This window comes from Salvelinus fontinalis, chromosome 42 (assembly GCF_029448725.1).
Source record: "Salvelinus fontinalis isolate EN_2023a chromosome 42, ASM2944872v1, whole genome shotgun sequence".
Classification (NCBI taxonomy): Eukaryota; Metazoa; Chordata; class Actinopteri; order Salmoniformes; family Salmonidae; genus Salvelinus; species Salvelinus fontinalis.
This window is the reverse complement of record NC_074706.1, coordinates 23,570,224-23,592,519: the sequence shown is the minus strand read 5'-3', so window position 1 is coordinate 23,592,519 and position 22,296 is coordinate 23,570,224. Positions and strand designations below refer to the sequence as shown.

The 22,296-nt window shown below is 44.0% G+C and overlaps 1 protein-coding gene across 5 annotated transcripts in view; it reads left to right on the top strand.

Moving 5' to 3' along the window:
- Positions 1–21,935, top strand: part of LOC129841189 (uncharacterized) — a 49,863-nt gene extending 27,928 nt beyond the window's left edge. Inside the window, exons 1-10 of one of the 5 annotated variants that reach the window (XM_055909344.1) lie at positions 8,338–9,316; positions 10,293–10,713; positions 10,903–11,011; positions 12,550–12,668; positions 14,959–15,089; positions 15,265–15,438; positions 16,701–16,853; positions 17,238–17,349; positions 17,558–17,682; positions 20,797–21,935. In XM_055909344.1, coding sequence (XP_055765319.1) covers positions 15,081–15,089; positions 15,265–15,438; positions 16,701–16,853; positions 17,238–17,349; positions 17,558–17,682; positions 20,797–21,696 — 1,473 coding nt within the window. In that variant the 5' untranslated portion in view covers positions 8,338–9,316; positions 10,293–10,713; positions 10,903–11,011; positions 12,550–12,668; positions 14,959–15,080 and the 3' untranslated portion in view covers positions 21,697–21,935. The other 4 variants (XM_055909343.1, XM_055909345.1, XM_055909342.1 and 1 more) reach the window with 4 other exon arrangements.
- Positions 21,936–22,296: the final 361 nt, after the last annotated feature.

The window sequence follows — 22,296 nt, the reverse complement described above, 5'->3', positions numbered from 1 at the left end:
TATCAGCCGCTACCTAATCTTCAATATGCAGTAGGAACCACTCGGATTGCCTGCTTCTGGAGACAAGAGGGTATTTCTTCCCTCAAAATGGGCGCTGAGGCCTCGGGAACAGTCAACGTGATGACGCTGCAGAAGTGTGGGGGGACTCACAACAAATTGTAGCCTGTAACCTGACATCACTGTTCGCATGATCCAGGGCGACACTGCGCATGCACGCCATAGGTCGGAGTAGATAGCGAGCCTGCTATCGGAAGGGGCGGTACGCCACCTTATGTACTGGGAGAGATTGGTTATTTTTTCATTTCCACCACTCTTGACAACTGTGTGTCAACGTGGAGATGGGACACTTCATTGAACTCACATGCGGGAGACAACACTTGACACCCTTTGTGTCAACCCTTTGAACACTGGAATTTGGTTACCAAAAAAAAGTTTATATGCTAAGGCTTGCCTAAAGCAAACGTACCACGATTGGCAATGCCACCTGGTACTGAAATAGTATATTTTGAAAGATAGCAGGGATCAAAATGGCGTAGCAGTCAGACGTCTTCGTCTTTGTCCTGTCCCTTGTATATATATTTTTACATATTTTTCTTCGTATATCTTTTAAAAATATTTTCCTAAACATCAACTTCTAAATACTCTCCTGCAACCCACCTCACCCAATGTGGCGTGGATCTGCTTTTTTCTAAAGTATTTCTATTTACTTCGGATCTGGAATTCCTCAACTGAAAATAGCCTACTAACTACCTACTAACTACCTACCTATCAGTTAGCAAACCATTGCTAGCGGTCATCAGCTAACCTTTAGCTTGGAAAGCTCTCACCAGTTCGAACAACGTGACTCACACCAGAGCATAACGGACCTATTTCTCCCCATATCCCCGGATTCCTACTGCAAACTCTGAACATTTTCATCTGGACCTTCGCAACTAGCTAACCGCAATCCCGGGTGACCACTCCTGGCTAGCTTTTCAATCCCGGAGCAAGCACCAATTAGCCTGAAGCTAGCCCGGGCAGGGCTCCTGTGCTACCAACGAAGCCTACTCCTGGGCGACAATATCCGGACCCCTTCTACTGCCGGTACGGGGCATGGAACCCGCCGATCCTCTACGACTGGAATACCGACATAATCTGCCAGAGGACTCCCAACAGGCGCGACGCCCGCTGAAGTTTCATTCTGCTAACCTGCTAGGCCTGCTAGCTACCTAGAGCTACCTGGAACCCTACTAATTCCACAACTGGTCTATCGACGTCACCGCACGAAGAGGCAAAAACAGACATACCCCCACCGCGACGTCCCCCAAAGGCTAACTTACTAGCCCCAGTCTGCTAACTGCTAGCTTGCCTGCCCTGGTCTGCTAACTGCTAGCTTGCCTGCCCCAGTTTGCTAACTGCTAGCTTGCCTTCCCCGGTCTGCTAACTGCTAGCTTGCTAACCCGGTCTGCTAACTGCTAGCTTGCCAGCCCCGGTCTGCTAATTGCTAGCTTGTTTAGCCCCGACCTACTAACTGTTAGCTTGTTAGCATCGGCCTGCTAACTGTCTGAATCGCTGTGTCCCCAGTCAACCCAACCACTCACTGGACCCATATGTTCACTTGGCTCTCTAATATCAATATGCCTCGTCCATTACTGTCCTGGTTAGTGATTACTGTCTTATTTCACTGTAGAGCTTCTAGCCCTGCTCAATATGCCTTAACCAACCATGTTGTTCCACCTCCTACATATGCGATGACATCACCTGATTTAAACGTCTCTAGAGACGTCTCTAGAGAAGTTCTCTCTCATCATTACTCAATGCCTAGATTTACCTCCAATGCACTCTCTTCCTACCATACCTTTGTCTGTACACTATGCCTTGAATCTATGCTATCGAGCCCAGAAACCTGCTCCTTTTACTCTCTGTTCCGAACGTGCTAGACAGCCAGTTCATATAGCATTTAGCCGTACCCTTATCCTACTTCTCCTCTGTTCCTCTAGTGATGTAGAGGTTAATCCAGGTCCTGCCGTGCCTAGCCCCACTCCCACTCCCCAGGTGCTCTCATTTGTTGACTTCTGTAACCGTAAAAGCATTGGTTTCATACATGTTAACATTAGAAGCCTACTCCCTAAGTTTGTTTTACTCGCTGCTTTAGCACACTCTGCCAACCCGGATCTCTTAGCCGTGTCTGAATCCTGGCTTAGGAAAACCACCAAAACCCTGAAATCTCCATTGCTAACTATAACATTTTCCGCCAAGATAGAACTGCCAAAGGGGGCGGTGTTGCAATCTACTGCAAAGATAGCCTGCAGAGTTCTGTATTACTATCCAAGTCTGTACCCAAACAATTCGAGCTTCTACTTCTAAAAATTCACCTTTCCAGAAACAAGTCTCTCACTGTTGCCGCTTGCTATAGACCTCCCTCTGCCCCCAGCTGTGCCCTCGATACCATATGTGAATTGATTGCCCCCCATTATCTTCTGAGCTCGTGCTACTAGGTGACCTAAACTGGGACATGCTTAATACCCCGGGCCATCCTACAATCTAAGCTTGATTCTAATCGATCTGGCCGGGGTATCCTGGAATGACATTGACCTCATCCCGCCAGTAGATGATGCCTGGCTATTCTTTAAAAGTGCCTTCCTCACCATCTTAAATAAGCATGCCCCATTCAAAAAATGTAGAACTAGGAATAGATATAGTCCTTGGTTCACTCCAGACCTGTCTGCCCTTGACCAGCACAAAAACATCCTGTGGCATTAGCATCGAATAGCCCCCGTCATATGCAACTTTTCAGAGAAGTTAGGAACAAATATACACAGGCAGTTAGGAAAGCTAAGGCTAGCTATTTCAAACAGAAAAACAGCATCCTGTAGTACTAACTCAAAAAAGTTCTGGGAAACTAAAGTCCATGGAGAATAAGAGCACCTCCTCCCAGCTGCCCACTTGTTATGGGATTTTTATGAATAATGACTAAATTATGTATACATTTAATGTAGAACTATAACTAAAATCAAATCAAATGTATTTATATAGCCCTTCGTACATCAGCTGATATCTCAAAGTGCTGTACAGAAACCCAGCCTAAAACCCCAAACAGCAAGCAATGCAGGTGTAGAAGCACGGTGGCTAGGAAAAACTCCCTAAAAAGGCCAAAACCTAGGAAGAAACCTAGAGAGGAACCAGGCTATGAGGGGTGGCCAGTCCTCTTCTGGCTGTGCCGGGTGGAGATTATAACAGAACATGGCCAAGATGTTCAAATGTTAATAAATGACCAGCATGGTCAAATAATAATAATCACAGTAGTTGTCGAGGGTGCAGCACCTCAGGAGTAAATGTCAATTGGCTTTTCATAGCCGATCATTAAGAGTATCTCTACCGGTCCTGCGGTCTCTAGAGAGTTGAAAACAGCAGGTCTGGGACAGGTAGCACGTCCGGTGAACAGGTCAGGGTTCCATAGCCGCAGGCAGAACAGTTGAAACTGGAGCAGCAGCACGGCCAGGTGGACTGGGGACAGCAAGGAGTCATCATGCCAGGTTGTCCTGAGGCATGGTCCTAGGGCTCAGGTCCTCCGAGAGAGAAAGAGAGAATTAAAGAGAGCATACTTAAATTCACACAGGACACCGGATAAGACAGGACAAGTACTCCAAATATAACAAACTGACCCCAGCCCCCCGACACATAAACTAATGCAGCATAAATACTGGAGGCTGAGACAGGAGGGGTCAGGAGACACTGTGGCCCCATCCGATGATACCCCCGGACAGGGCCAAACAGGAAGGATATAACCCCACCCACTTTGCCAAGGCACAGCCCCCACATCACTAGAGGGATAACTTCAACCACCAACTTACCATCCTGAGACAAGGCCGAGTATAGCCCACAAAGATCTCCGCCACGGCACAACCCAAGGGGGGGCGCCAACCCAGACAGGAAGATCACGTCAGTGACTCAACCCACTCTAGTGACGCACCCCTCCTAGGGACGGCATGAAAGAGCACCAGTAAGCCAGTGACTCAGCCCCTGTAATAGGGTTAGAGGCAGAGAATCCCAGTGGAGAGAGGGGAACCGGCCAGGCATAGACAGCAAGGGCGGTTCGTTGCTCCAGAGCCTTTCCGTTCACCTTCACACTCCTGGGCCAGACTACACTCAATCATAGGACCTACTGAAGAGATGAGTCTTCAATAAAGACTTAAAGGTTGAGACCGAGTCTGCGTCTCTCACATGGGTAGGCAGACCATTCCATAAAACTACCCTGTCATTGTATGATTGTATGAAATGTATTATAATCATACATCTATAAATCTGACTTTTTGTTCCTTTTTAGTATGTAAGCAGGATGCAATTGTGAGACAATGTATGAGATAAGAGAAGCTATCGACAGACAAGCTCTACTACTGTGTTCCTTACAGGACATTCTGTCCCCACCCAGGGAGGGGAGAGACCTTGGGCTTGTAGTAGATTGTATAACAGGTGGCAGACAATGTGTGAGAAGAAGACTTGTGAACTATATTGTCATTGTTTCTGAGAGGAGGGACATTTATGATGAAATGTGAGGTATATAGACCAATGTACAGGAAATGATAGGCAGAACGTTCCCGTAAATAAACATTTGACTATTGTAGACTGGGCCTCTGTCTGTTTTTATTTCTATCAGTATCCTACAAATCTTGATATAGAAGACTGAGTAATTTAATTTAATTGGTTAAAGAACATGAGAACTTAATTCTCCTAACAATTGGTCCTTCGAAGCCGGAACTCAAAATCTGTCCATGCTGTACGAAGGTACCGTGCCGTAATACCGTGCACGGGCGGGTCATTGACCCGTAAATTAAAGACCTGTCCCCTGACATTGGGGTTCCATAACAGGCCGGTATATACCTAAGGTCGGCAGAGACGGTGACGTGATCCAACCTACGTTGCTTTTCCCAGTCTACAAGACAGGTCAGTAAATCTTTATTTACGAATTTGGGGGGAATGATTTAAGATATCTTGGATTTGATGTTCTAAAAATGCTTAGAATGAATCAATAATAGGTGTGCTGACAAACTGCCTGGGAGCTCCTCAGTGGTGAAACTCCTCCTCCTTCAATCAGTGGTGAACCAGGTGGAACAAATCTTCCAGGCAATCTGGGCGTGACAGCACCTGGCTCTGCTGTTGTCTTTAGACCGCAGTGAAAGGAGCATTTGAAAAACCACAAGACCAAGGAAACTTCATCTTTGTGATCAAGGTGACTGTGCAAGTCCAAGCCCTCCACAAAACTGTGAAAGACAGCCGGTAAGCGCCATATTGGCCATGTTTGGTTAGACTGACTTAAGCAGTGCACTGCTAATGATACTCTGGAAAATATAGACTCTTAACTCTTAACTTTGATAGATCTTTTGCAGTGGTTTTATAACTTCAAATGTCTGTTGGGTATAAAGGAAAAGTAAGAAGAGCCAAATTCATTGTTGACAAAGAACTTGTTTGAAATGGTTAAAAGTAATTTAAACTTTGTAGAAATCTTAGTAAACCAAGTTCTTAATTCAGTAACAAATGTATAGTCTAAAAAATCTTTGGCTAAAAAATGTAAGATTTGTCTGCTTAAAACTACTGATTAGAAAATAAATGTAATTTTTTACTACTAAAAATATTTTGAATGTATTTGGCTAAAATGCAAATTTAGATAAAAATATACTGATTCTGCTCATTTGATTAAAAAATGGTGGGTTTCTATTTTGGGAAACATTTGCTTAAAAGTGGAAACCTTGTATTTTATAATGGCAGAAATGTGTTTATCTGAGGTGAATGTGGATAATTTTGTGTATTTAATTAGTCTGTCAACTCAAATAACAACTTGTATTTGTCATCTCTTTTTTGAGGTTTTTCAACTGTTTACTGCCAACCAAAGAGTGGTAAATAAAAGACAAACAACTGATTCTATGGCTGTTTATTGAGTGAAATCCAGTTAAAATCTTAATGTGGAGGGATTGTCCTTTTCAAGTGGGGAATTGCACAAGAAAGAGGTCAACTTGACAATAGGTGCTTGATTATTCTAAACAGATTCACTAGGTTTACTTTGTGTTGTAACCAAAATCGATAGGAGACAGGTCCGCAATGACCTGAGGTAAGGTTCACTATCACAAATAAAACTAACTTAATAGATCCGGCCACCTTTGTGACGGCCTGCAAGGTTTGTTAAGTAGGGATATTAAATAAGTGTTAGATAGGACGGTTGTTTTGTACAAATAGGATAACTTATGGTTAACTGGCATAAACTCGCCATAACCCACATTCAAAAGACATACCTAAATAAAGTCCTAATACCTAAATAGTCTATCTGTATATGGGAAGTAGTCTGAGACTATGAAAAGTAGCGATATATATATTAAAACAGGTGTGGGTATAAACTAGGCTTGGTAAGAAAGGAAGGTGATTCTATGCGAACAAGATAACTTAACCTATTCAATACTGAAATAAAGTCCAAAAATGGAGAAAGGAAGGGAAACCTAATATAGCGGAGTGAGACACGAGATATTGACGTAAAAAGAACAAGCAACAACCAAAAAAATAGGCTGCTGGCTAGGGATTTATGACCCCTGGAAAATAGCTTATAGGTTGTAAACGGTGAGACCTAATGTCTGATCGACAGTCAACTCTATAGATAAAGTTTCCAGAAAGGAGAAACACACATCAAACATCACATACAAATAGAATGTGTAAATATACCCTAGAACAGAACTATAGATACACATAGGTTAAAGAGATACACATAGATTGTGAGCATAAAGAGACACACATATAGTCAGGAGAGCAACTCTTCAAAGGGGGTGACACTCTAGTCCCAAACTGCTACAGACCTATATCTATCCTACCCTGTCTTTCTTAGGTCTTCGAAAGCCAAGTTAACAAACAGATTACTGACCATTTCGAATCCCACCGTACCTTCTCCGCTATGCAATCTGGTTTCAGAGCTGGTCATGGGTGCACCTCAGCCACGCTCAAGGACCTAAACGACATAACCACCATCGATGAGACATTACTGTGCAGCCTTATTCATCGACCTGGCCAAGGCTTTCGACTCTGTCAATCACCACATTGTTATTGGCCGACTCGACAGCCTTGGTTTCTCAAATGATTGCCTCGCCTGGTTTACCAACTACTTGTCTGATAGAGTTCAGTGTGTAAAATCGGAGGGCCTGTTGTCCGGACCTCTGGCAGTCTCTATGGGTGTGCCACAGGGTTCAATCCTCGGGCCGACTCTCTTCTCTGTATACATCAATGATGTTGCTGGTGATTCTCTGATTCACCTCTACGTAGACGACACCATTCTGTACACTTCTGTCCCCTCTTTGGACACTGTGTTAACTAACCTCCAGACGAGCTTCAATGCCATACAACTCTCCTTCCGTGGACTCCAACTGATCTTAAAACGCAAGTAAAACTAAATGCATGCTTTTCAACCGATCACTGTCCGCACCTGCTCGCCCGTCCAGCATCACTACTCTGGACGGCTCTGACTCTGAGAATACGTGGACAACTACAAATACCTAGGTGTCTGGTTAGACTGTAAACTCTCCTTCCAGACTCACATTAAGCATCTCCAATCCAAAATTAAATCTAGAATCGGCTTCCTATATCGCAACAAAGCATCCTTCACTCATGCTGCCAAACATACCCTCGTAAAACTGACCATCCTACCGATCCTCGACTTCGGTAATGTCATCTATAAAATAGCCTCCAACACTCTACTCAACAAACTGGATGCAGTCTATCACAGTGCCATCATTTTTGTCACCAAAGCCCCATACACTACCCACCATTGCGACCTGTACGCTCTCATTGGTTGGCCCTCTCTTCATACTCGTCGCCAAACCCACTGGCTCCAGGTCATCTACAAGTCTCTGCTAGGTAAAGCCCCGCCTTATCTCAGCTCACTGGTCACCATAGCAGCACCCACTCGTAGCACGCGCTCCAGCAGGTATATCTCACTGGTCACCCCCAAAGCCAATTCCTCCTTTGGTCATCTTTCCTTCCAGTTCTCTGCTGCCAATGATTGGAACGAACTGCAAAAATCTCTAAAGCTGGAAACACTTATCTCCCTCACTAGCTTTAAGCACCAGCTGTCAGAGCAGCTCACAGATTACTGCACCTGTACATAGCCTATCTATAATTTAGCCCAAACAACTACCTCTTCCCCTACTGTATTTATTTATTTATTTTACTCCTTTGCACCCCATTATTTCTATTTCTACTTTGCACATTCTTCCACTGCAAATCTACCATTCCAGTGTTTTACTTGCTATACTGTATTTACCTCGCCACCATGGCCCTTTTTTATCCTTTACCTCCCTTATCTCACCTCATTTGCTCACATTGTATATAGACTTATTTTTCTACTGTATTATTGACTGTATGTTTTGTTTATTCCATGTGTAACTATGTCTTGTTGTATGTGTCAAATTGATATGCTTTATCTTGGCCAGGTCGCAGTTGCAAATGATAACTTGTTCTCAACTAGCCTACCTGGTTAAATAAAGGTGAAATAAGGTGCATAGTACTCATAGCAAAAATAAGGTGAAATAAAAAAATAAAAAATAAAAATCAATACACATGAGCTGAACTACTAGTTTTAAGAGCTAACCTGTTTGACATACTCTTCAATTCTATCCCAAAACAGGGCCTCCCGGGTGGCGCAGTGGTCTAGGGCACTGCATCGCAGTGCTAACTGCGCCACCAGAGTCTCTGGGTTCGCCCCCAGGCTCTGTCGCAGCCGGCCGCGACCGGGAGGTCCGTGGGGCGACGCACAATTGGGCCAGCGTCGTCCGGGTTAGGGAGGGTTTGGCCGGTAGGGATTTCCTTGTCTCATCGCGCTCCAGCGACTCCTGTGGCGGGCTGGGCGCAGTGCACGCTAACCAAGGGGGGCCAGGTGCACGGTGTTTCCTCCGACACATTGGTGCGGCTGGCTTCCGGGTTGGAGGCGCGCTGTGTTAAAGAAGCAGTGCGGCTTGGTTGGGTTGTGCTTCGGAGGACGCATAGCTTTCGACCTTCGTCTCTCCCGAGCCCGTACGGGAGTTGTAGCGATGAGACAAGATAGTAATTACTAGCGATTGGATACCACGAAAATTGGGGAGAAAAGGGGATAAAAAATAAATAAAAAATTGTATCAGAAAACATTTACTGAGAAATGTTATTTGACATCCCACCTGAATTGTATAACAACTGGCATGACAACATTTCATTGGCCTTGTCATGCTTAATTGTAGATCCTTCAACCGAAGTCAAGAGTGCGACTCCTCATAGTATGTTGTACCAAAGTTGACTGACTGAAAGGGAACTTCTGTCTGTATGGTATTAGGTCAGTGCCATTTAAGATTAGGGAGGGCAATAAAAAAAAAGCATGGCCTTATTTCTATTACAGCATTTTGGATGACTGTCATTCATATTCCATTCACCCAGCTCAATGTAACATCGACAGGTTTAGGCTACTACGTCATACTCAAATTTGCCCTATACCCATCATGAGGTTGCTACAAACTAGCCTACAAATTAAAGTTTATAACATTAGGTTCACAGGTTGACAGACAAATTGGAGTAGTCAAGGTGACAGACAGTGACACATCCAATACCACCTTGCATACTCTTGCCTACATCTAGCTGATCTAAAGTCTAATCATTAGTCCAAATTTAAATAAGTTTATTGGACAAAATTCAGGTAGGTCCATCCCCGTTTCGTTCCGTTTGCTTACGTTTATTAAAAAAAAAAAGTTTTGCAAAGGAATTGGCGGAATGAATACGCTCCTGATCCCCCGCACACACAGTTCACTTTCATAGCAGCCATACAAACTGCATCATCACATTTACGTGCTCTCCTCCTCTCACATTTTCGCTTCGACTGTGGACTTCAATGTGCAACACAACAGCTGTCTGTGACCTCTCCAAGCCAAACCTTAATACCATAACCACTACACACAGCCTACATCGTTGTCCCCATATTAGCTAATGTCAGTCAACATAGCTACTACAACTAACGCATTATTAAACCAACAAACCAATCCATGTGTACAAATACGCAGTACAGTGTACCGCAAGCAGTTTAGCAGTTACACTGGCGGGCCCCGGTGACAAATTAATACAACTGAAAGCTTTAGCCAGCTAGCTAACATAAATATCATTCCTCTCTGAGTCAGGTTGTTGAGTATGCTAAATTAGCTGCATTAGGTATCGTAAGTGAAACTGAAAATGTATCTTTGCTGCTTCTCAATGTTTGAAGAAATTAACCTTTGTCTTTCTCCCTCTTTTGATTCAACTACTCACATTTTTTTGCACTGCAGTGCTAGCTAGCTGGAAAGTATGATTTGACTACTAGATTAATTCTCTGATCCTTTGATTGGATGGACAACATGAGCTCTGATAGATTGGAGGACTTTCTCCAGAAGTCATCATAATTACTGTATAAGTCTATGGAAGGCGGTGAGAACCATGAGAATCCTAGGTTTTGTATTGAAGTCAATATACACAGGGGAGGACGGAAAATACCTGTCCTCCAGCTACACCATGGTGCTTACCTTAGAGTGCTGTTGAGGCTACTGTAGACCATTGCAAAACAGTGTTTTTTTATCAATTATTTGGTGACGTGAATATATTAAGTATAATTTTTATTTAAAAAAAATGTACTTTAATGTTTCACAATTGTTATTTTTATGTTGGTCCTCCCCTTCCTCCTCTGAGAAGCCTCCACTAGACTGTAGACAGGTAAGGACCTGATCCTTGATCAGCACTTCTACTCTGAGACTATTTGTGGGTACGGGCTCAGGTCTTAAATTTGTCTTAAATTCCTTTGAATTATCAAACCATTAAAGAGTGTAAAAAAGTATGCTCCATAGCAGGGTGCTCATATCAGATTTCTTGATCCAACATCCTCTCACTCTGTATCTCTTACAGTCAGTAGACATGGAGGATGGGAAGCCTGATCTGCTGCTAGTCAAAGAGGAGACAGAGGATGAACCAGAGAGCATTGACCTGCTGAGTGGACTAAAGATGGGGGAGCAAGGTACGGGAGAAATACATATAGCCTACATAAAGTAATAGATCTTCAATGGGAATAGTGATGCATCTGGCAAGAAAAAAAATATTAATCAAATCAATACAACTTGTGTTTACATACAAAAACACACATGATATGTATGAACTTGACCAGGTAATTGACAACAAAAAATCCATATAGAGTGCCTTTGGAAAGAATTCAGACCCCTTCTCTTTTTCTATGTTTTTTTACATAAATGCCTTATTCTAAAATGTATTAAATAAAACATTTCTTAATCTACACACAATACCTCATAATGACAAAGAGAAAACAGGTTTGCAAATGTATTACAAATAAATTATTTACATAATTATTTCAGACCCATTGCTACGAGACTCGAAATTGAGCTCAGGTGCATCCTGTTTTCATTGATTACCCTTGATGTTTCTACAACTTGATTGGAATCCACCTGTGGTAAATTCAATTGATTGGACATGATTTGGAAAGGCACACTCCTGTCTATATAAGGTCCCACAGTTGAAAGTGCATGTCAAAACAAAAACCAAGCCATGAGGTCGAAGGAATTGTCCGTAGCGCTCCGAGACAGGATTGTGTTGAGGCACAGATCTGGGGAAGGATATCAAAACAATTCTGCAGCATTGAAGGTCCCCAAGAACACAGTGGCCTCCATCATTCTTATATGGAAGAAGTTTGGAACCACTAAGACTCTTCCTAGAGCTGGCCGCTCGGCCAAACTGAGCAATCGGGGGAGAAGGGCCTTGGTCAGGGAGGTAACCAAGAACCCAATGGTCACTCTAACAGAGCTCCTCTGTGGAGATGGGAGAAACTTCCAGAAGGACAACCATCTGCAGCACTCCACCAATCAGGCCTTTATGCTAGAGTGGCCAGACGGAAGCCACTCCTCAGTAAAAGGCACATGACAGCCAGCTTGGTATTTGCCAAAAGGCACCTAAAGGACTCTGACCATGAGACACGAGATTCTCTGGTCTGCCGAAATCAAGATTGAACTCTGTGGCAAAGGTTCACCTTCCAACAGGACAATGACCCGAAGCACACAGCCAAGACAACACAGGAGTGGCTTCGGGACAAGTCTCTGAATGTCCTTCAGTGGCCCAGCAAGAGCCCGGACTTCAAACCGATCAAACATCTCTGGAGAGACCTGAAAATAGCTCCCCATCCACCCTGACAGAGCTTGAGAGGATCTGCAGAAAAGAAATGGGAGAAACTCCCCAAATACATGTGTGCCAAGCTTGTAGCGTCATACCCAAGAAGACTCTAGGCTGTAATCGCTGCCAAAGGTGCTTCCACAAAGTACTGAATAAAGGGTCTGAATACTTATGTAAATGTGATATTTAAAATTCATAAATTAGCAAGAATTTCTAAACAGTTTTTGCTTTGTCATTATGGGGTATTGTGTGTAGATTGATGAGGAAAACAAACAATTGAATCCATTTTAGAATAAGGCTGTAAAATAAAATGTAGGAAAAGTCAAGTGGTCTGAATACTTTCCAAAGACACTGTATGTCTATATTTGAATCTTGCAGGTAGATGGCTGGAGGCTAACAGCGGAGCCTGGGCTGCCATCTTTGATTCCCAGATGCAGACCGGTGCAGCCAAGGGCCCGGGGGAAGACATCACTGAGCAGGCCAAGACCATAGCGGAGGTCAGCGGATGGGATAGCGTCTTCAACTCTGCGCTGGGGAACAACACTGTTAAACTCAACCAGAAACAGACAGTCGAACACAAAACAACAACCGAACTTAGTCTCTATGACGACAACAGATTGGCTGAAACCAGGGCAACGCGTAGATTTTGTTTGCGAGGATGGGTAGGTGTCCAGACAGAACAGACACCAACTTGGCTAGCGATGGTCCGTCCTGCTCCTATAGTTGTGATTCAGAGAGACTGATGGCGCTTCAGGTTAACCCCCTAACAGTTGCTGCCTTCAGCCTGCCTTCTATAGGATCTATCAACTGGAACATGGACCCCTGCGACAACAGACACTCCCTGGCCTTTATCCTCTTCACACTCTCCTAATGTTAAACCAGACCTCAAATAATGCCAGTGCCTAAACGTTAAATGGCTACACAAGCCCATTGACAAATTACAGTAGTAGAGACAGAATCAGTAAAGGTGGCAGCGCCAAAGAGAAGCGTTTCCCGTGTTCGTTCTGTGGGAAAGCCTTCAGTTTCCCCAAACAGGTGGAGAGCCACCAGAGGATGCACACGGGGGGAAAACCGTTTGGCTGGCACTTGTGCCGGGCTAGTTTCTCCAACTCATCCAACCTGAAGAGCCATCAGAGGGTCCACACAGACGAGAAACCCTACAGCTGTACCCAGTGTCAAATCCACTTCACTCAGGCTGGTCACCTGAAGATGCACCTGAAGGTACACACAGGAGAAAGACCGTTCGCCTGTATGTAATGCATGAAGAGGTTCTCAGAGAGGGGCTACCTCATGATACACCAGCAGAAAAAAACATTCCACTGGATAGCTTCTGACGTTTAGATCAAACCCTGCCGTAAAGAAACTGGAATTGTCATTGTTGTCAAGGCCAATCTAAAATGAACAGTTTTGTCACATAACAATGCCACAGATGTCTCAAGTTGAGGGAGCTAATTGGCATGCTGACTGCATGAATGTCCACCAGCGCTGTTGCCAGAGAATCCAATGTTAATTTCTCTACCATAACCCCCTCCATCATTTTAAAGAATCTGGCAGTATGTCCAACACCAGACTAAAAAAAACGCAGATCACATGTAAACACGCCAGCCTCGGACCTCCACATCCGGCTTCTTCACCTGTGGAATAGTCTGAGACCAGCCACTTGCACAGCTGATGAAACCTTTGAGTATTTCTGTCTGTAATAAAACCCTTTAGTGGGGAAAAACTTATTCGGATTGACTGGGCCTGGCTCCCCTGTGGTTGGACTGGCTACCAAGTAGGCTGCCCTAGGCCCTGCCCAGTCATGTTAAATCCATAGATTAGGGCCAAATGAATTTATTTCAATTGACTGATTTCCTTATTTGAACTGGATGTTGCGTTTATATTTTTGTTCCGTATATATATATCTCTATGTTCCTAGCCCATGACTCCTCCGACCTGTGAATGGCAGCAAGCAATACGCAACACAGCGTCAAGTCTGCCGGAAACTCACACTAAGAAAAAGACGTAAACGGAAGTGAACTGTGACCACATTAGCGTTTATGTTATTTAAACATTTATTAACAACCTGAAACTCAAAATATGAGTCTTTAACTGCACAGCATCACGTACTTACCCAACATAGTGTTTAATTCGCGTTGCAGACAGGACTTAGTTGATAGATGTTATCTCTTTAACGCCAGCTTGCTAAAAATATATAACTGTATGGTTTATCACGCTCAAATAGCCTCCATCATGGAGGTTCTAGCGAATGCAGCCGTGGCAGAAATATGTAAAGTCGTAGACGACGATTATGCAGTGTTTCGTTTGCAAATAACTCAAAGTCAGAAAGAAAACAGAGGATTGCGGAGGAAACTACTGGAAATGAAGGTGGCACGGGAGCGCGTCCCTGTCAGTCGTCCCAATAGTTTCAAGATCTTCGACCGATACAGAGGAATGGCAAGAGGTACATTTTGCGCGGCCTGTCGCCCCGTTCCTCTCTACATGTGATGTGTTGCCAAGAATTAGGTCTTGCTCAGTTTTGGGATTGTATGCAATAATTACCCTGATTTATTTAGCTATCTTGCGCAAATACACTATCATATTCTAACCAAATTTTAGATTTTCTGCATTTCCTATTTTATCAATAAAAACAATGTGATTCATGGAACATAATACATTGATCAATAAGTTATGAGAAGTGTTACCTTACATCCTTGTCAATTGTGGACAGTGACAATAGTGTGCAATATACCTTTGAGCATTGGCAGTACCTAACCTAACCACCACTTTTCCCCCAATCACTCTCAGGTGAAGGACGTCTCACTGGAGGCCACAGGACCTTTGTGAAGCCGGCGGGACACAATACATGGAGAGATGGTCAACAGATCACTGTTGATGAGGGGAATGGAACCCCAACCCAGCACATTATCATGGTAGAGGTTAGTGTAATAGTGCTGCGTAAAAAAAAAAAAAATACTTTGTAAATCGATGTGGCCTGGTTCTCTCAGAAAGGCGGCTCCCCTAATCTATTCACTTGCTTACATGTACATCCTCATTTATCTGCCATAGGGGAGCTAGTGAGACTTCCCTACAACATTTATCTTCTTGGTTCAGTCTGCAGATGCAGAGGCTGCAGGTCCTGGGGTCAAGCAGGAGAGGACTGAAGGAGAGGAGGACCTACGGCACAGCGGAGACGTCCAGACTGAAGAGTCTGGAGCGCCCCCTGTAGCCACGGAGGACCCCACCACCACCCCAGCGCAGCTAAGGGACCGACGCAGCATCACGGAGGTCAGTCGCCAATACTCCAGCCGCCAAGCCATAGACTGTTCTCTCTGCTTCAGCATGGCAAGCGGTACCGGTGCATCAAGTCTGACACCAATAGGCTCCTGAACAGCTTCATTCCCCAAGGCATAAGTCTGCTAAATAGCTAACAAAATGGCTACATGGACTGAGTTCACCCTTGTATTTTATTTTTCCCCTGTCTCTATGCACACTCACAGGGCCTTACACACTCACGCACATTCCAACACACACAAACACTCAGTTCATAATTTCCTCACACACACATAATATGCACATACCTTTATACTGACTCTACACACGCACACCCACTTACATATAATCATCATATATGCTGCTGCTACTCTGTTTATCATATATCCTGATTCCTTGTCACCTCACCCCTATATATGTCACTCCAGTATCACTGCAAATTGTAGTATGGTACTGGAACTGACTATGTATATAATATGCTTATTTACTTTTTCCTTGTGTTATTTTTAGTATTACATTGATTACTGCATTGCTGGGTTTAGAGCCAGCAAAAAAGGCATTTCACTGTACTTGTGCAGTTGACATTAAAACTTGAAACAAGAAGAGGCACAAGTGGGTCCACACAGGGGAGAGGCCGTTCACTTGTACACACTGCAGGAAGAGGTTCTCAGAGAGGAGCTACCTCAGGATACACCATCAGAAAAAACATTCCACTCTATAAAATATAAAGTTACCATTCCACACATAGCTTCTGACGTTTAGATCAAGCATGACAAAGATTCATTTTCATTGTTGACAGCAGAGAAGATCCCACAGATAGTGTGATATGAGCCTAAAAAGTCTGTTTTATGTTGTTTGTGCTGTGTAGGCTATATAATGTTCACACATTTTCCCAAAACACTTTTAATGAGGAAATGAATGCTGATTTATACATATGGTGCATTTAACACTTGTTTGTGTTTAATAAACACAAAATAGGACTTTTCATTCTAAGAATTTATTTGACTCTAGACTCACACACTAACAAACACCTACTGTACACGTCAAAATAGTTTGTCTTTTGATGACTTTTGTCTTATCATAGTTGACTCATATTTACCCACATATTTATGTCCACCATGATGGGTTAACAACATTGAAATCATTCTGTAACTACAGTATAGGACTCAAACATAGTGGGGATGGGTTAACACTCCATGTTGAAAGTGTATTTTATCTGTGTGTACATACCTGAGGGAGTGTATGTCTGTGTAATCTGTATCACCTGTCTCTTCCAGGAGGAGCAGGGTTCAGATGTGCTGCTGATGTGTGAGGAGGGTCTGGGGAACTCTAAGGAGACCATGGTCATGGAGGAAAACCAGACTACACCACCACCTGAACCCACAGAGGAACCAGTTGAGCAGCACAGGACCAAACATAGTCTCACTGAGGTGAGCCCTCTGTAAACTACTGTCTGAATGGTATTAGGTCAGGTACCTTATCCACAAAGCTTCTCAGAGTAGGAGTGCTGATCTAGAATCAGTTTTGCCTTTTAGATCAAAATGAATAAGACTATTAGACAGGTGGAGACCTGGTCCTCGATCAGCACTTCTACTCTGAGACTCTTTGTGGATACGGGACCAGGTCTTGATTAAGTGTGGGGACCATGCCTTTCAATTATCAAACCATTAAAGATTGTCAAGTAATCAAATCAACTAACATGTTTGCATAATACTCATAGCAGTCCCTCATTTCCCAATCAGAAGATGCTCCATAGCAGGGCGCTTATATCAGATGTCTTGATCCAACATCCTCTCACTCTGTATCTCTTACAGTCAGTAGACATGGAGGATGGGAAGCCTGATCTGCTGCTGGTCAAAGAGGAGACGATAGAAGACGGTCCAGAGAGCATTGACCTGCTGAGTGGACTAAAGATGGGGGAGCAAGGTAAGGAAGAAATGCATATAGCCTACATACAGTAATATATCTTCAATGGGAATAGTGATGCACCTGGCTATTTTCTCTTTATTCATAAAAATTAAATCAATACAATGTATGTTCACATACTAAAACACACATTAGAATGTATGAACTTGACCAGGTAACTTAACTCATGCCATGTTTGTAAAGTGTATTTTGTAACCTCTTCCTGCAGGTGGTTGGCTGGAGGCTAACAAATACTGGGTGGCTGTCTTGGATTCTCTGACCCTGACTGGTGCAGCTAAGGGCTCGCAGGACGATATCACTGAGCAGGCCAGGACCAGAGGCGACATATTGGAGGTCAGTGGATGGAACAGCGTCCTCAACTCTGGGCTGGGGAACAACACTGTTAACCAGAAACAGACAGTTGAACACAAAACAACCAAACTTAGTCTTCATTACAACAGACTGACTGAGACAAGGATGAAGCGTAGATTTAGTCTGTGGGTACTGGGAGGTGTCGGTTTGCGGCAGGAGAGAAAAGACACAGACTCTGCTAGCGATGCTCCGTCCTGCTCCTATAGTTGTGATTCAGAGAGACTGATGGTGCCTCAGGTTAACCTCCTAACAGATACTGCCTTCAGCCTGTCTTCTATAGGATCTATCAACTGGAACATGGACATTGGTCGTGATTGACCTGAACCGCTTGGAAGAGAGGGTGGAAGGGGTCGGCAATGATCTTTTCTGCATGCTTCCTTGCCCTGGAGTCATGTGAGACCTCAATGGAGGGCAGGTGGCAGCCAATAACCCTCTCAGCAGACCGGCCAATCGTTGCAGTGGTTGAGGATGGACTCGATGATGGTCGTTTAGAACTGAATCAGTACACACAGCATTCAAAGGAGGACTGAAGAAAAAATTATGCCATGCATTCACCAAACATTGCCCTGAGAAACAGATTTGATGTATAGTAATTGTCTGATTGGGAACTATCATTTTCTATCAATTACAGAATCTTGAATGATTTCAATTTGGCATTGAATGACATGACCTCTGTCCCAATTAATCTCTGCTCAACTCCTCACCTCTACTCGCATCCTTCTCAAACCCCATTGGAGCAGGTCTGAGGCGAGGAACCTTGGGTCATCTCCTCCAATGGGGTTTTAGGAGGAGCAAAGGTCTGTCCTTGCATCCATAGCTCTGTCTGAATGAGTAGTTACATTTCTCCAGCCCCATCCACCCTCTTTTTTCCACAGAAACAGGGGTGAGGAGTATGCTTTGTTATTGTTTCAACTGCTGATTGTCGCTTTAAGAAACACATAAATTAGCATACACGTATGTTTAAGCATACATGACTGTTTGGAGTGCAGTGCCATACCTTTTAGCTCCCAAGTGCAGCAGAGCTGACACACTAAAGATGAAGTTGTCTTGACCACACCCTGGCTGTTCTCTAGTCAGCGGTAGCACTGGAACGAGTCCCAGGCACTGTTTGTGGCCACGTCATCTCCCTCTGAAGATCTCCAGGTTCTTACCGTGGGGCAGCAGCATCATCTTGAGAGGGCAGAACGATACAGGAGATGGAATTAGATTTAGTATAGAGTGGAAGTCCCAATTTACAATCTTTGTACAATCCATTAGACATTGGAAAAAAGGTAAACTCTGACCTGTCTCCTGAGTAGAAGCCTGACTCCACCTGGTTAAACGTGTGTTGAGAACTGGTTTTTGCCTGTCATATGAGTTCTGTTATACTCACAGACATCATTCAAACAGTTTTAGAAACTTCAGAGTGTTTTCTATCCAATACTAATATTAATATGCATATATTAGCAACTGTGACTGAGGAGCAGGCAGTTTACTCTGGGCACCTTTTCATCCAAGCTACTCAATACTGCCCCTGCAGCCATAAGAAGCTAAACCACAGAGTTAAACCACATATGGAACAATGAGACAGATGTTTCACCAGATGTATAAATCTGAAGCGTCCGGTTGGTATTTCTACTCACCACCAAATATGGTGATGAGAGGAAGCGCAGTGGGAGAAGATAAAGCAAGATGGATTTGGGCGTCATTCTGCTAATTTTCTCATCAATAAAACATTTGATCTCAATACAGTTTCTGTTCCCAAAATTACAATATGTTACGAACAGAGTGTACTAAGTTTTATAGACTTTATCCTCTGCCAAAGTTTTTAAAAATGGTGGTATTTAGGAGTGCAAGTGTAACAGTTTAACTTTAGTCCGTCCCCTCGCAAACCAGGGACCCTCTGCACACAACAACAGTCACCCACGAAGCATCGTTACCCATCGCTCCACAAAAGCCGCGGCCCTTGCAAAGCAAGGGGAACCACTACTTCAAGGTCTCAAAGCGAGTGACGTCACCGTTTGAAAGGCTATTAGCGCACACCACCGCTAACTAGCTAGCCATTTCACATCCGTTACACAAGGTCGAGTTGAGTTATTGCACACGTGTACTTCAGAGTAGACGATCCCTAACGGATATTTGTGAATACATGCTAGAAGTGCCAATAGGATCTCGCAAGCTCATGCTTGGCTCTGCCCACCTCCTTGCTTGTTCTACCCACTATGATTACTTTTCTCCCATTGGAAATGGCAGGCTGTGGTCCATCTTGGGTTAGTTATAACAATCTTTGGTTAAATGTTAGCGAATGTTAGCTAGTTAGCATTCTAACTAGTTGACATTTAACCTAGCTTGCCTAACCAATAGCCTGCTTTCATAACAGAAGACCAAAAAACGATCTACAATTTTAATATTAGTTGATTAGGTCACTAGTTGGTTGGTTAGTTTCTCTACTGAAAAACGATAGAACTTACCTCTGTCCACCATTGTTCACCTTTCGGGCCGAACTCAGTTGAGTGAAGGCATGATCGACTGAGAGTCAGCTTCGGGTGTCGTCAACTGGACCAACATCATGTCGGCTTTGATGATGTCGCAAGGGTTTGTGTTACGGCAATAAGAGCTCGGGCTGATCAAGGCAAATTCATGGCAGATGGAAACATTTTATACTTTAGATTTATATTGTGGCGGGGAAAGGGGTGTTTATGTCATCCCTGCGGTCAAGCTGCTGCTGGACATGTCCCTTTAGGTTGATGCTGATGTTTTATAGTGAAATAATGATAGTGCCTTAATTCATGTTTACTTGACCTGAAGTAGTGAAGCTGTGTGTAATGTTATATCGAATACTTTTCCAAAGTATTCTAAAATTCATTTTATCAAAGTGAGGGTACCAGATTTACAGAAAAGTGTTACCATAGTGAAAGTTGTTCCTGTCGCGTATCGTTTCGTACAGTAAATGTGAGTGTAATGCCATTTTGTTTAAATTAAATACTAAATTGACTCTGTGCTGACTAACTATTGTTAGGTACTTGAATCAGTGTTAGAGATGGGCTTGACTGTGGTTAACATTTTAGAGTTTCTTATATAAACCTTTATGCTTTTCTGTACAATCTTTGTTTGCAGTCTGCAGTCCATGAAGACCTGCTGATATCCGGTGTTACTGGCGGGAGAGACTGGACCTCTGAAGCGGCTGGTCACAAACCTTGGCCCCGGATCAGGACCATGGATCAGGAGCCGTCACTCTTCCTTCCCCAGTCAGAACCTGGACCGAACCACGGGGGACAGAGACTCCACCACCACCACACAGAACACAACCAGTGGGCAGGTGGACTGAACAACCTCAGTCCTGGTGGTCAGCAGAGAGACGGAGGCTCCAGTCAGGGATCCAGTCTGCAGCCCAGACCCTTCTCTTCACAGTCTCAGTGCAGGGATGGAGCAGGGCCTGGGGCTGATAGAGACAGACCCTCCTGTTCCTATAATACAAACACCACAGCATCCATGATGAATAGAGCAGGTCACCCTGGGCTTCAGCCTTCACAGAGAGTGGTGGGAGACCCCCCTGGTGGTAGTCTATCAGCAAATCTGTCTTCTCCTTCAGGGTCTCATCTAATGCCTGGTGACTGGGTTCTTAGAAAGCCTGGACCTGGGTCTAGCCTTCCTCAGTTACCTCATGGTTACCTCATGAATACAGACAGGGTCAGGATGGGCATTCGCCTAGCCTATAACACAACACACAATCCCAACAACACCCAAACAATGGCTAGAGGTCAAGGAGGGAGCTCAAAGACTAATCAACTGAGGGTGGGTCCTGCTTCTACCTCCTCTGGTGTCATTGGGTCACAACATGGGAGGCCGAGCGCTAGGACGGACACAGACATGCCGTACGCCTGCCCCACGTGTGGGAAGCGCTTTGCTGAGGCAAATTATGTGAAGACGCACCAGACCGTTCACACCCTTCAAGTGCAAACTAAACTACAAGAGCTTATCAGACATAGGAGTGTCCACAACGAGGAGAAATCGTAGCAGTGCGTTGTCAGATGTACGCAGGGGATGTCAGGGAATCATTCTTTACCTGGCATATTGTTGTTATCGTGTGAAGTGTCTTGGGGTAAGAGGGTAATTAACCACATACCCCTCATTAACCCGCTGTTTAACTTGTTTTTAAGAGACAGTAAACCTGGGCTAGAACAAGGACAGTTTAATATTTACCTTACTGAGGTGATGTAGATGGAATAAAGTTGTTCTATTCTGTTCTTTCTAAACCAGTCTGCTCTCAGCTTGAAAGATACTGATCATGAGATCTGATGTGTAATGTAATAACCAGTAGCGTATTTCAAAGAACAGTGCACATACGCTTTTCATTTAACCACACCCTTTGAACTATTACGCCAACCAATAAGATCCTTCCTCTTCAGTGTAGACGGGTGTCTTGATTTGTCTAGATCTCTCTGGGTGGGAAGAAAGGCGCAAGGCTCAAACGTCTAATGAATATATACCTAGTAATGGTGTTAAAGAATACAGATCAACTACTGAATGTGAGATCCTGTCTCCTGTTACAAGTGACATGGGGTTTGGAAGTGAGCCTGACCAGGATGAAGTACCTGCGGCGACCGGTGGGGTAGA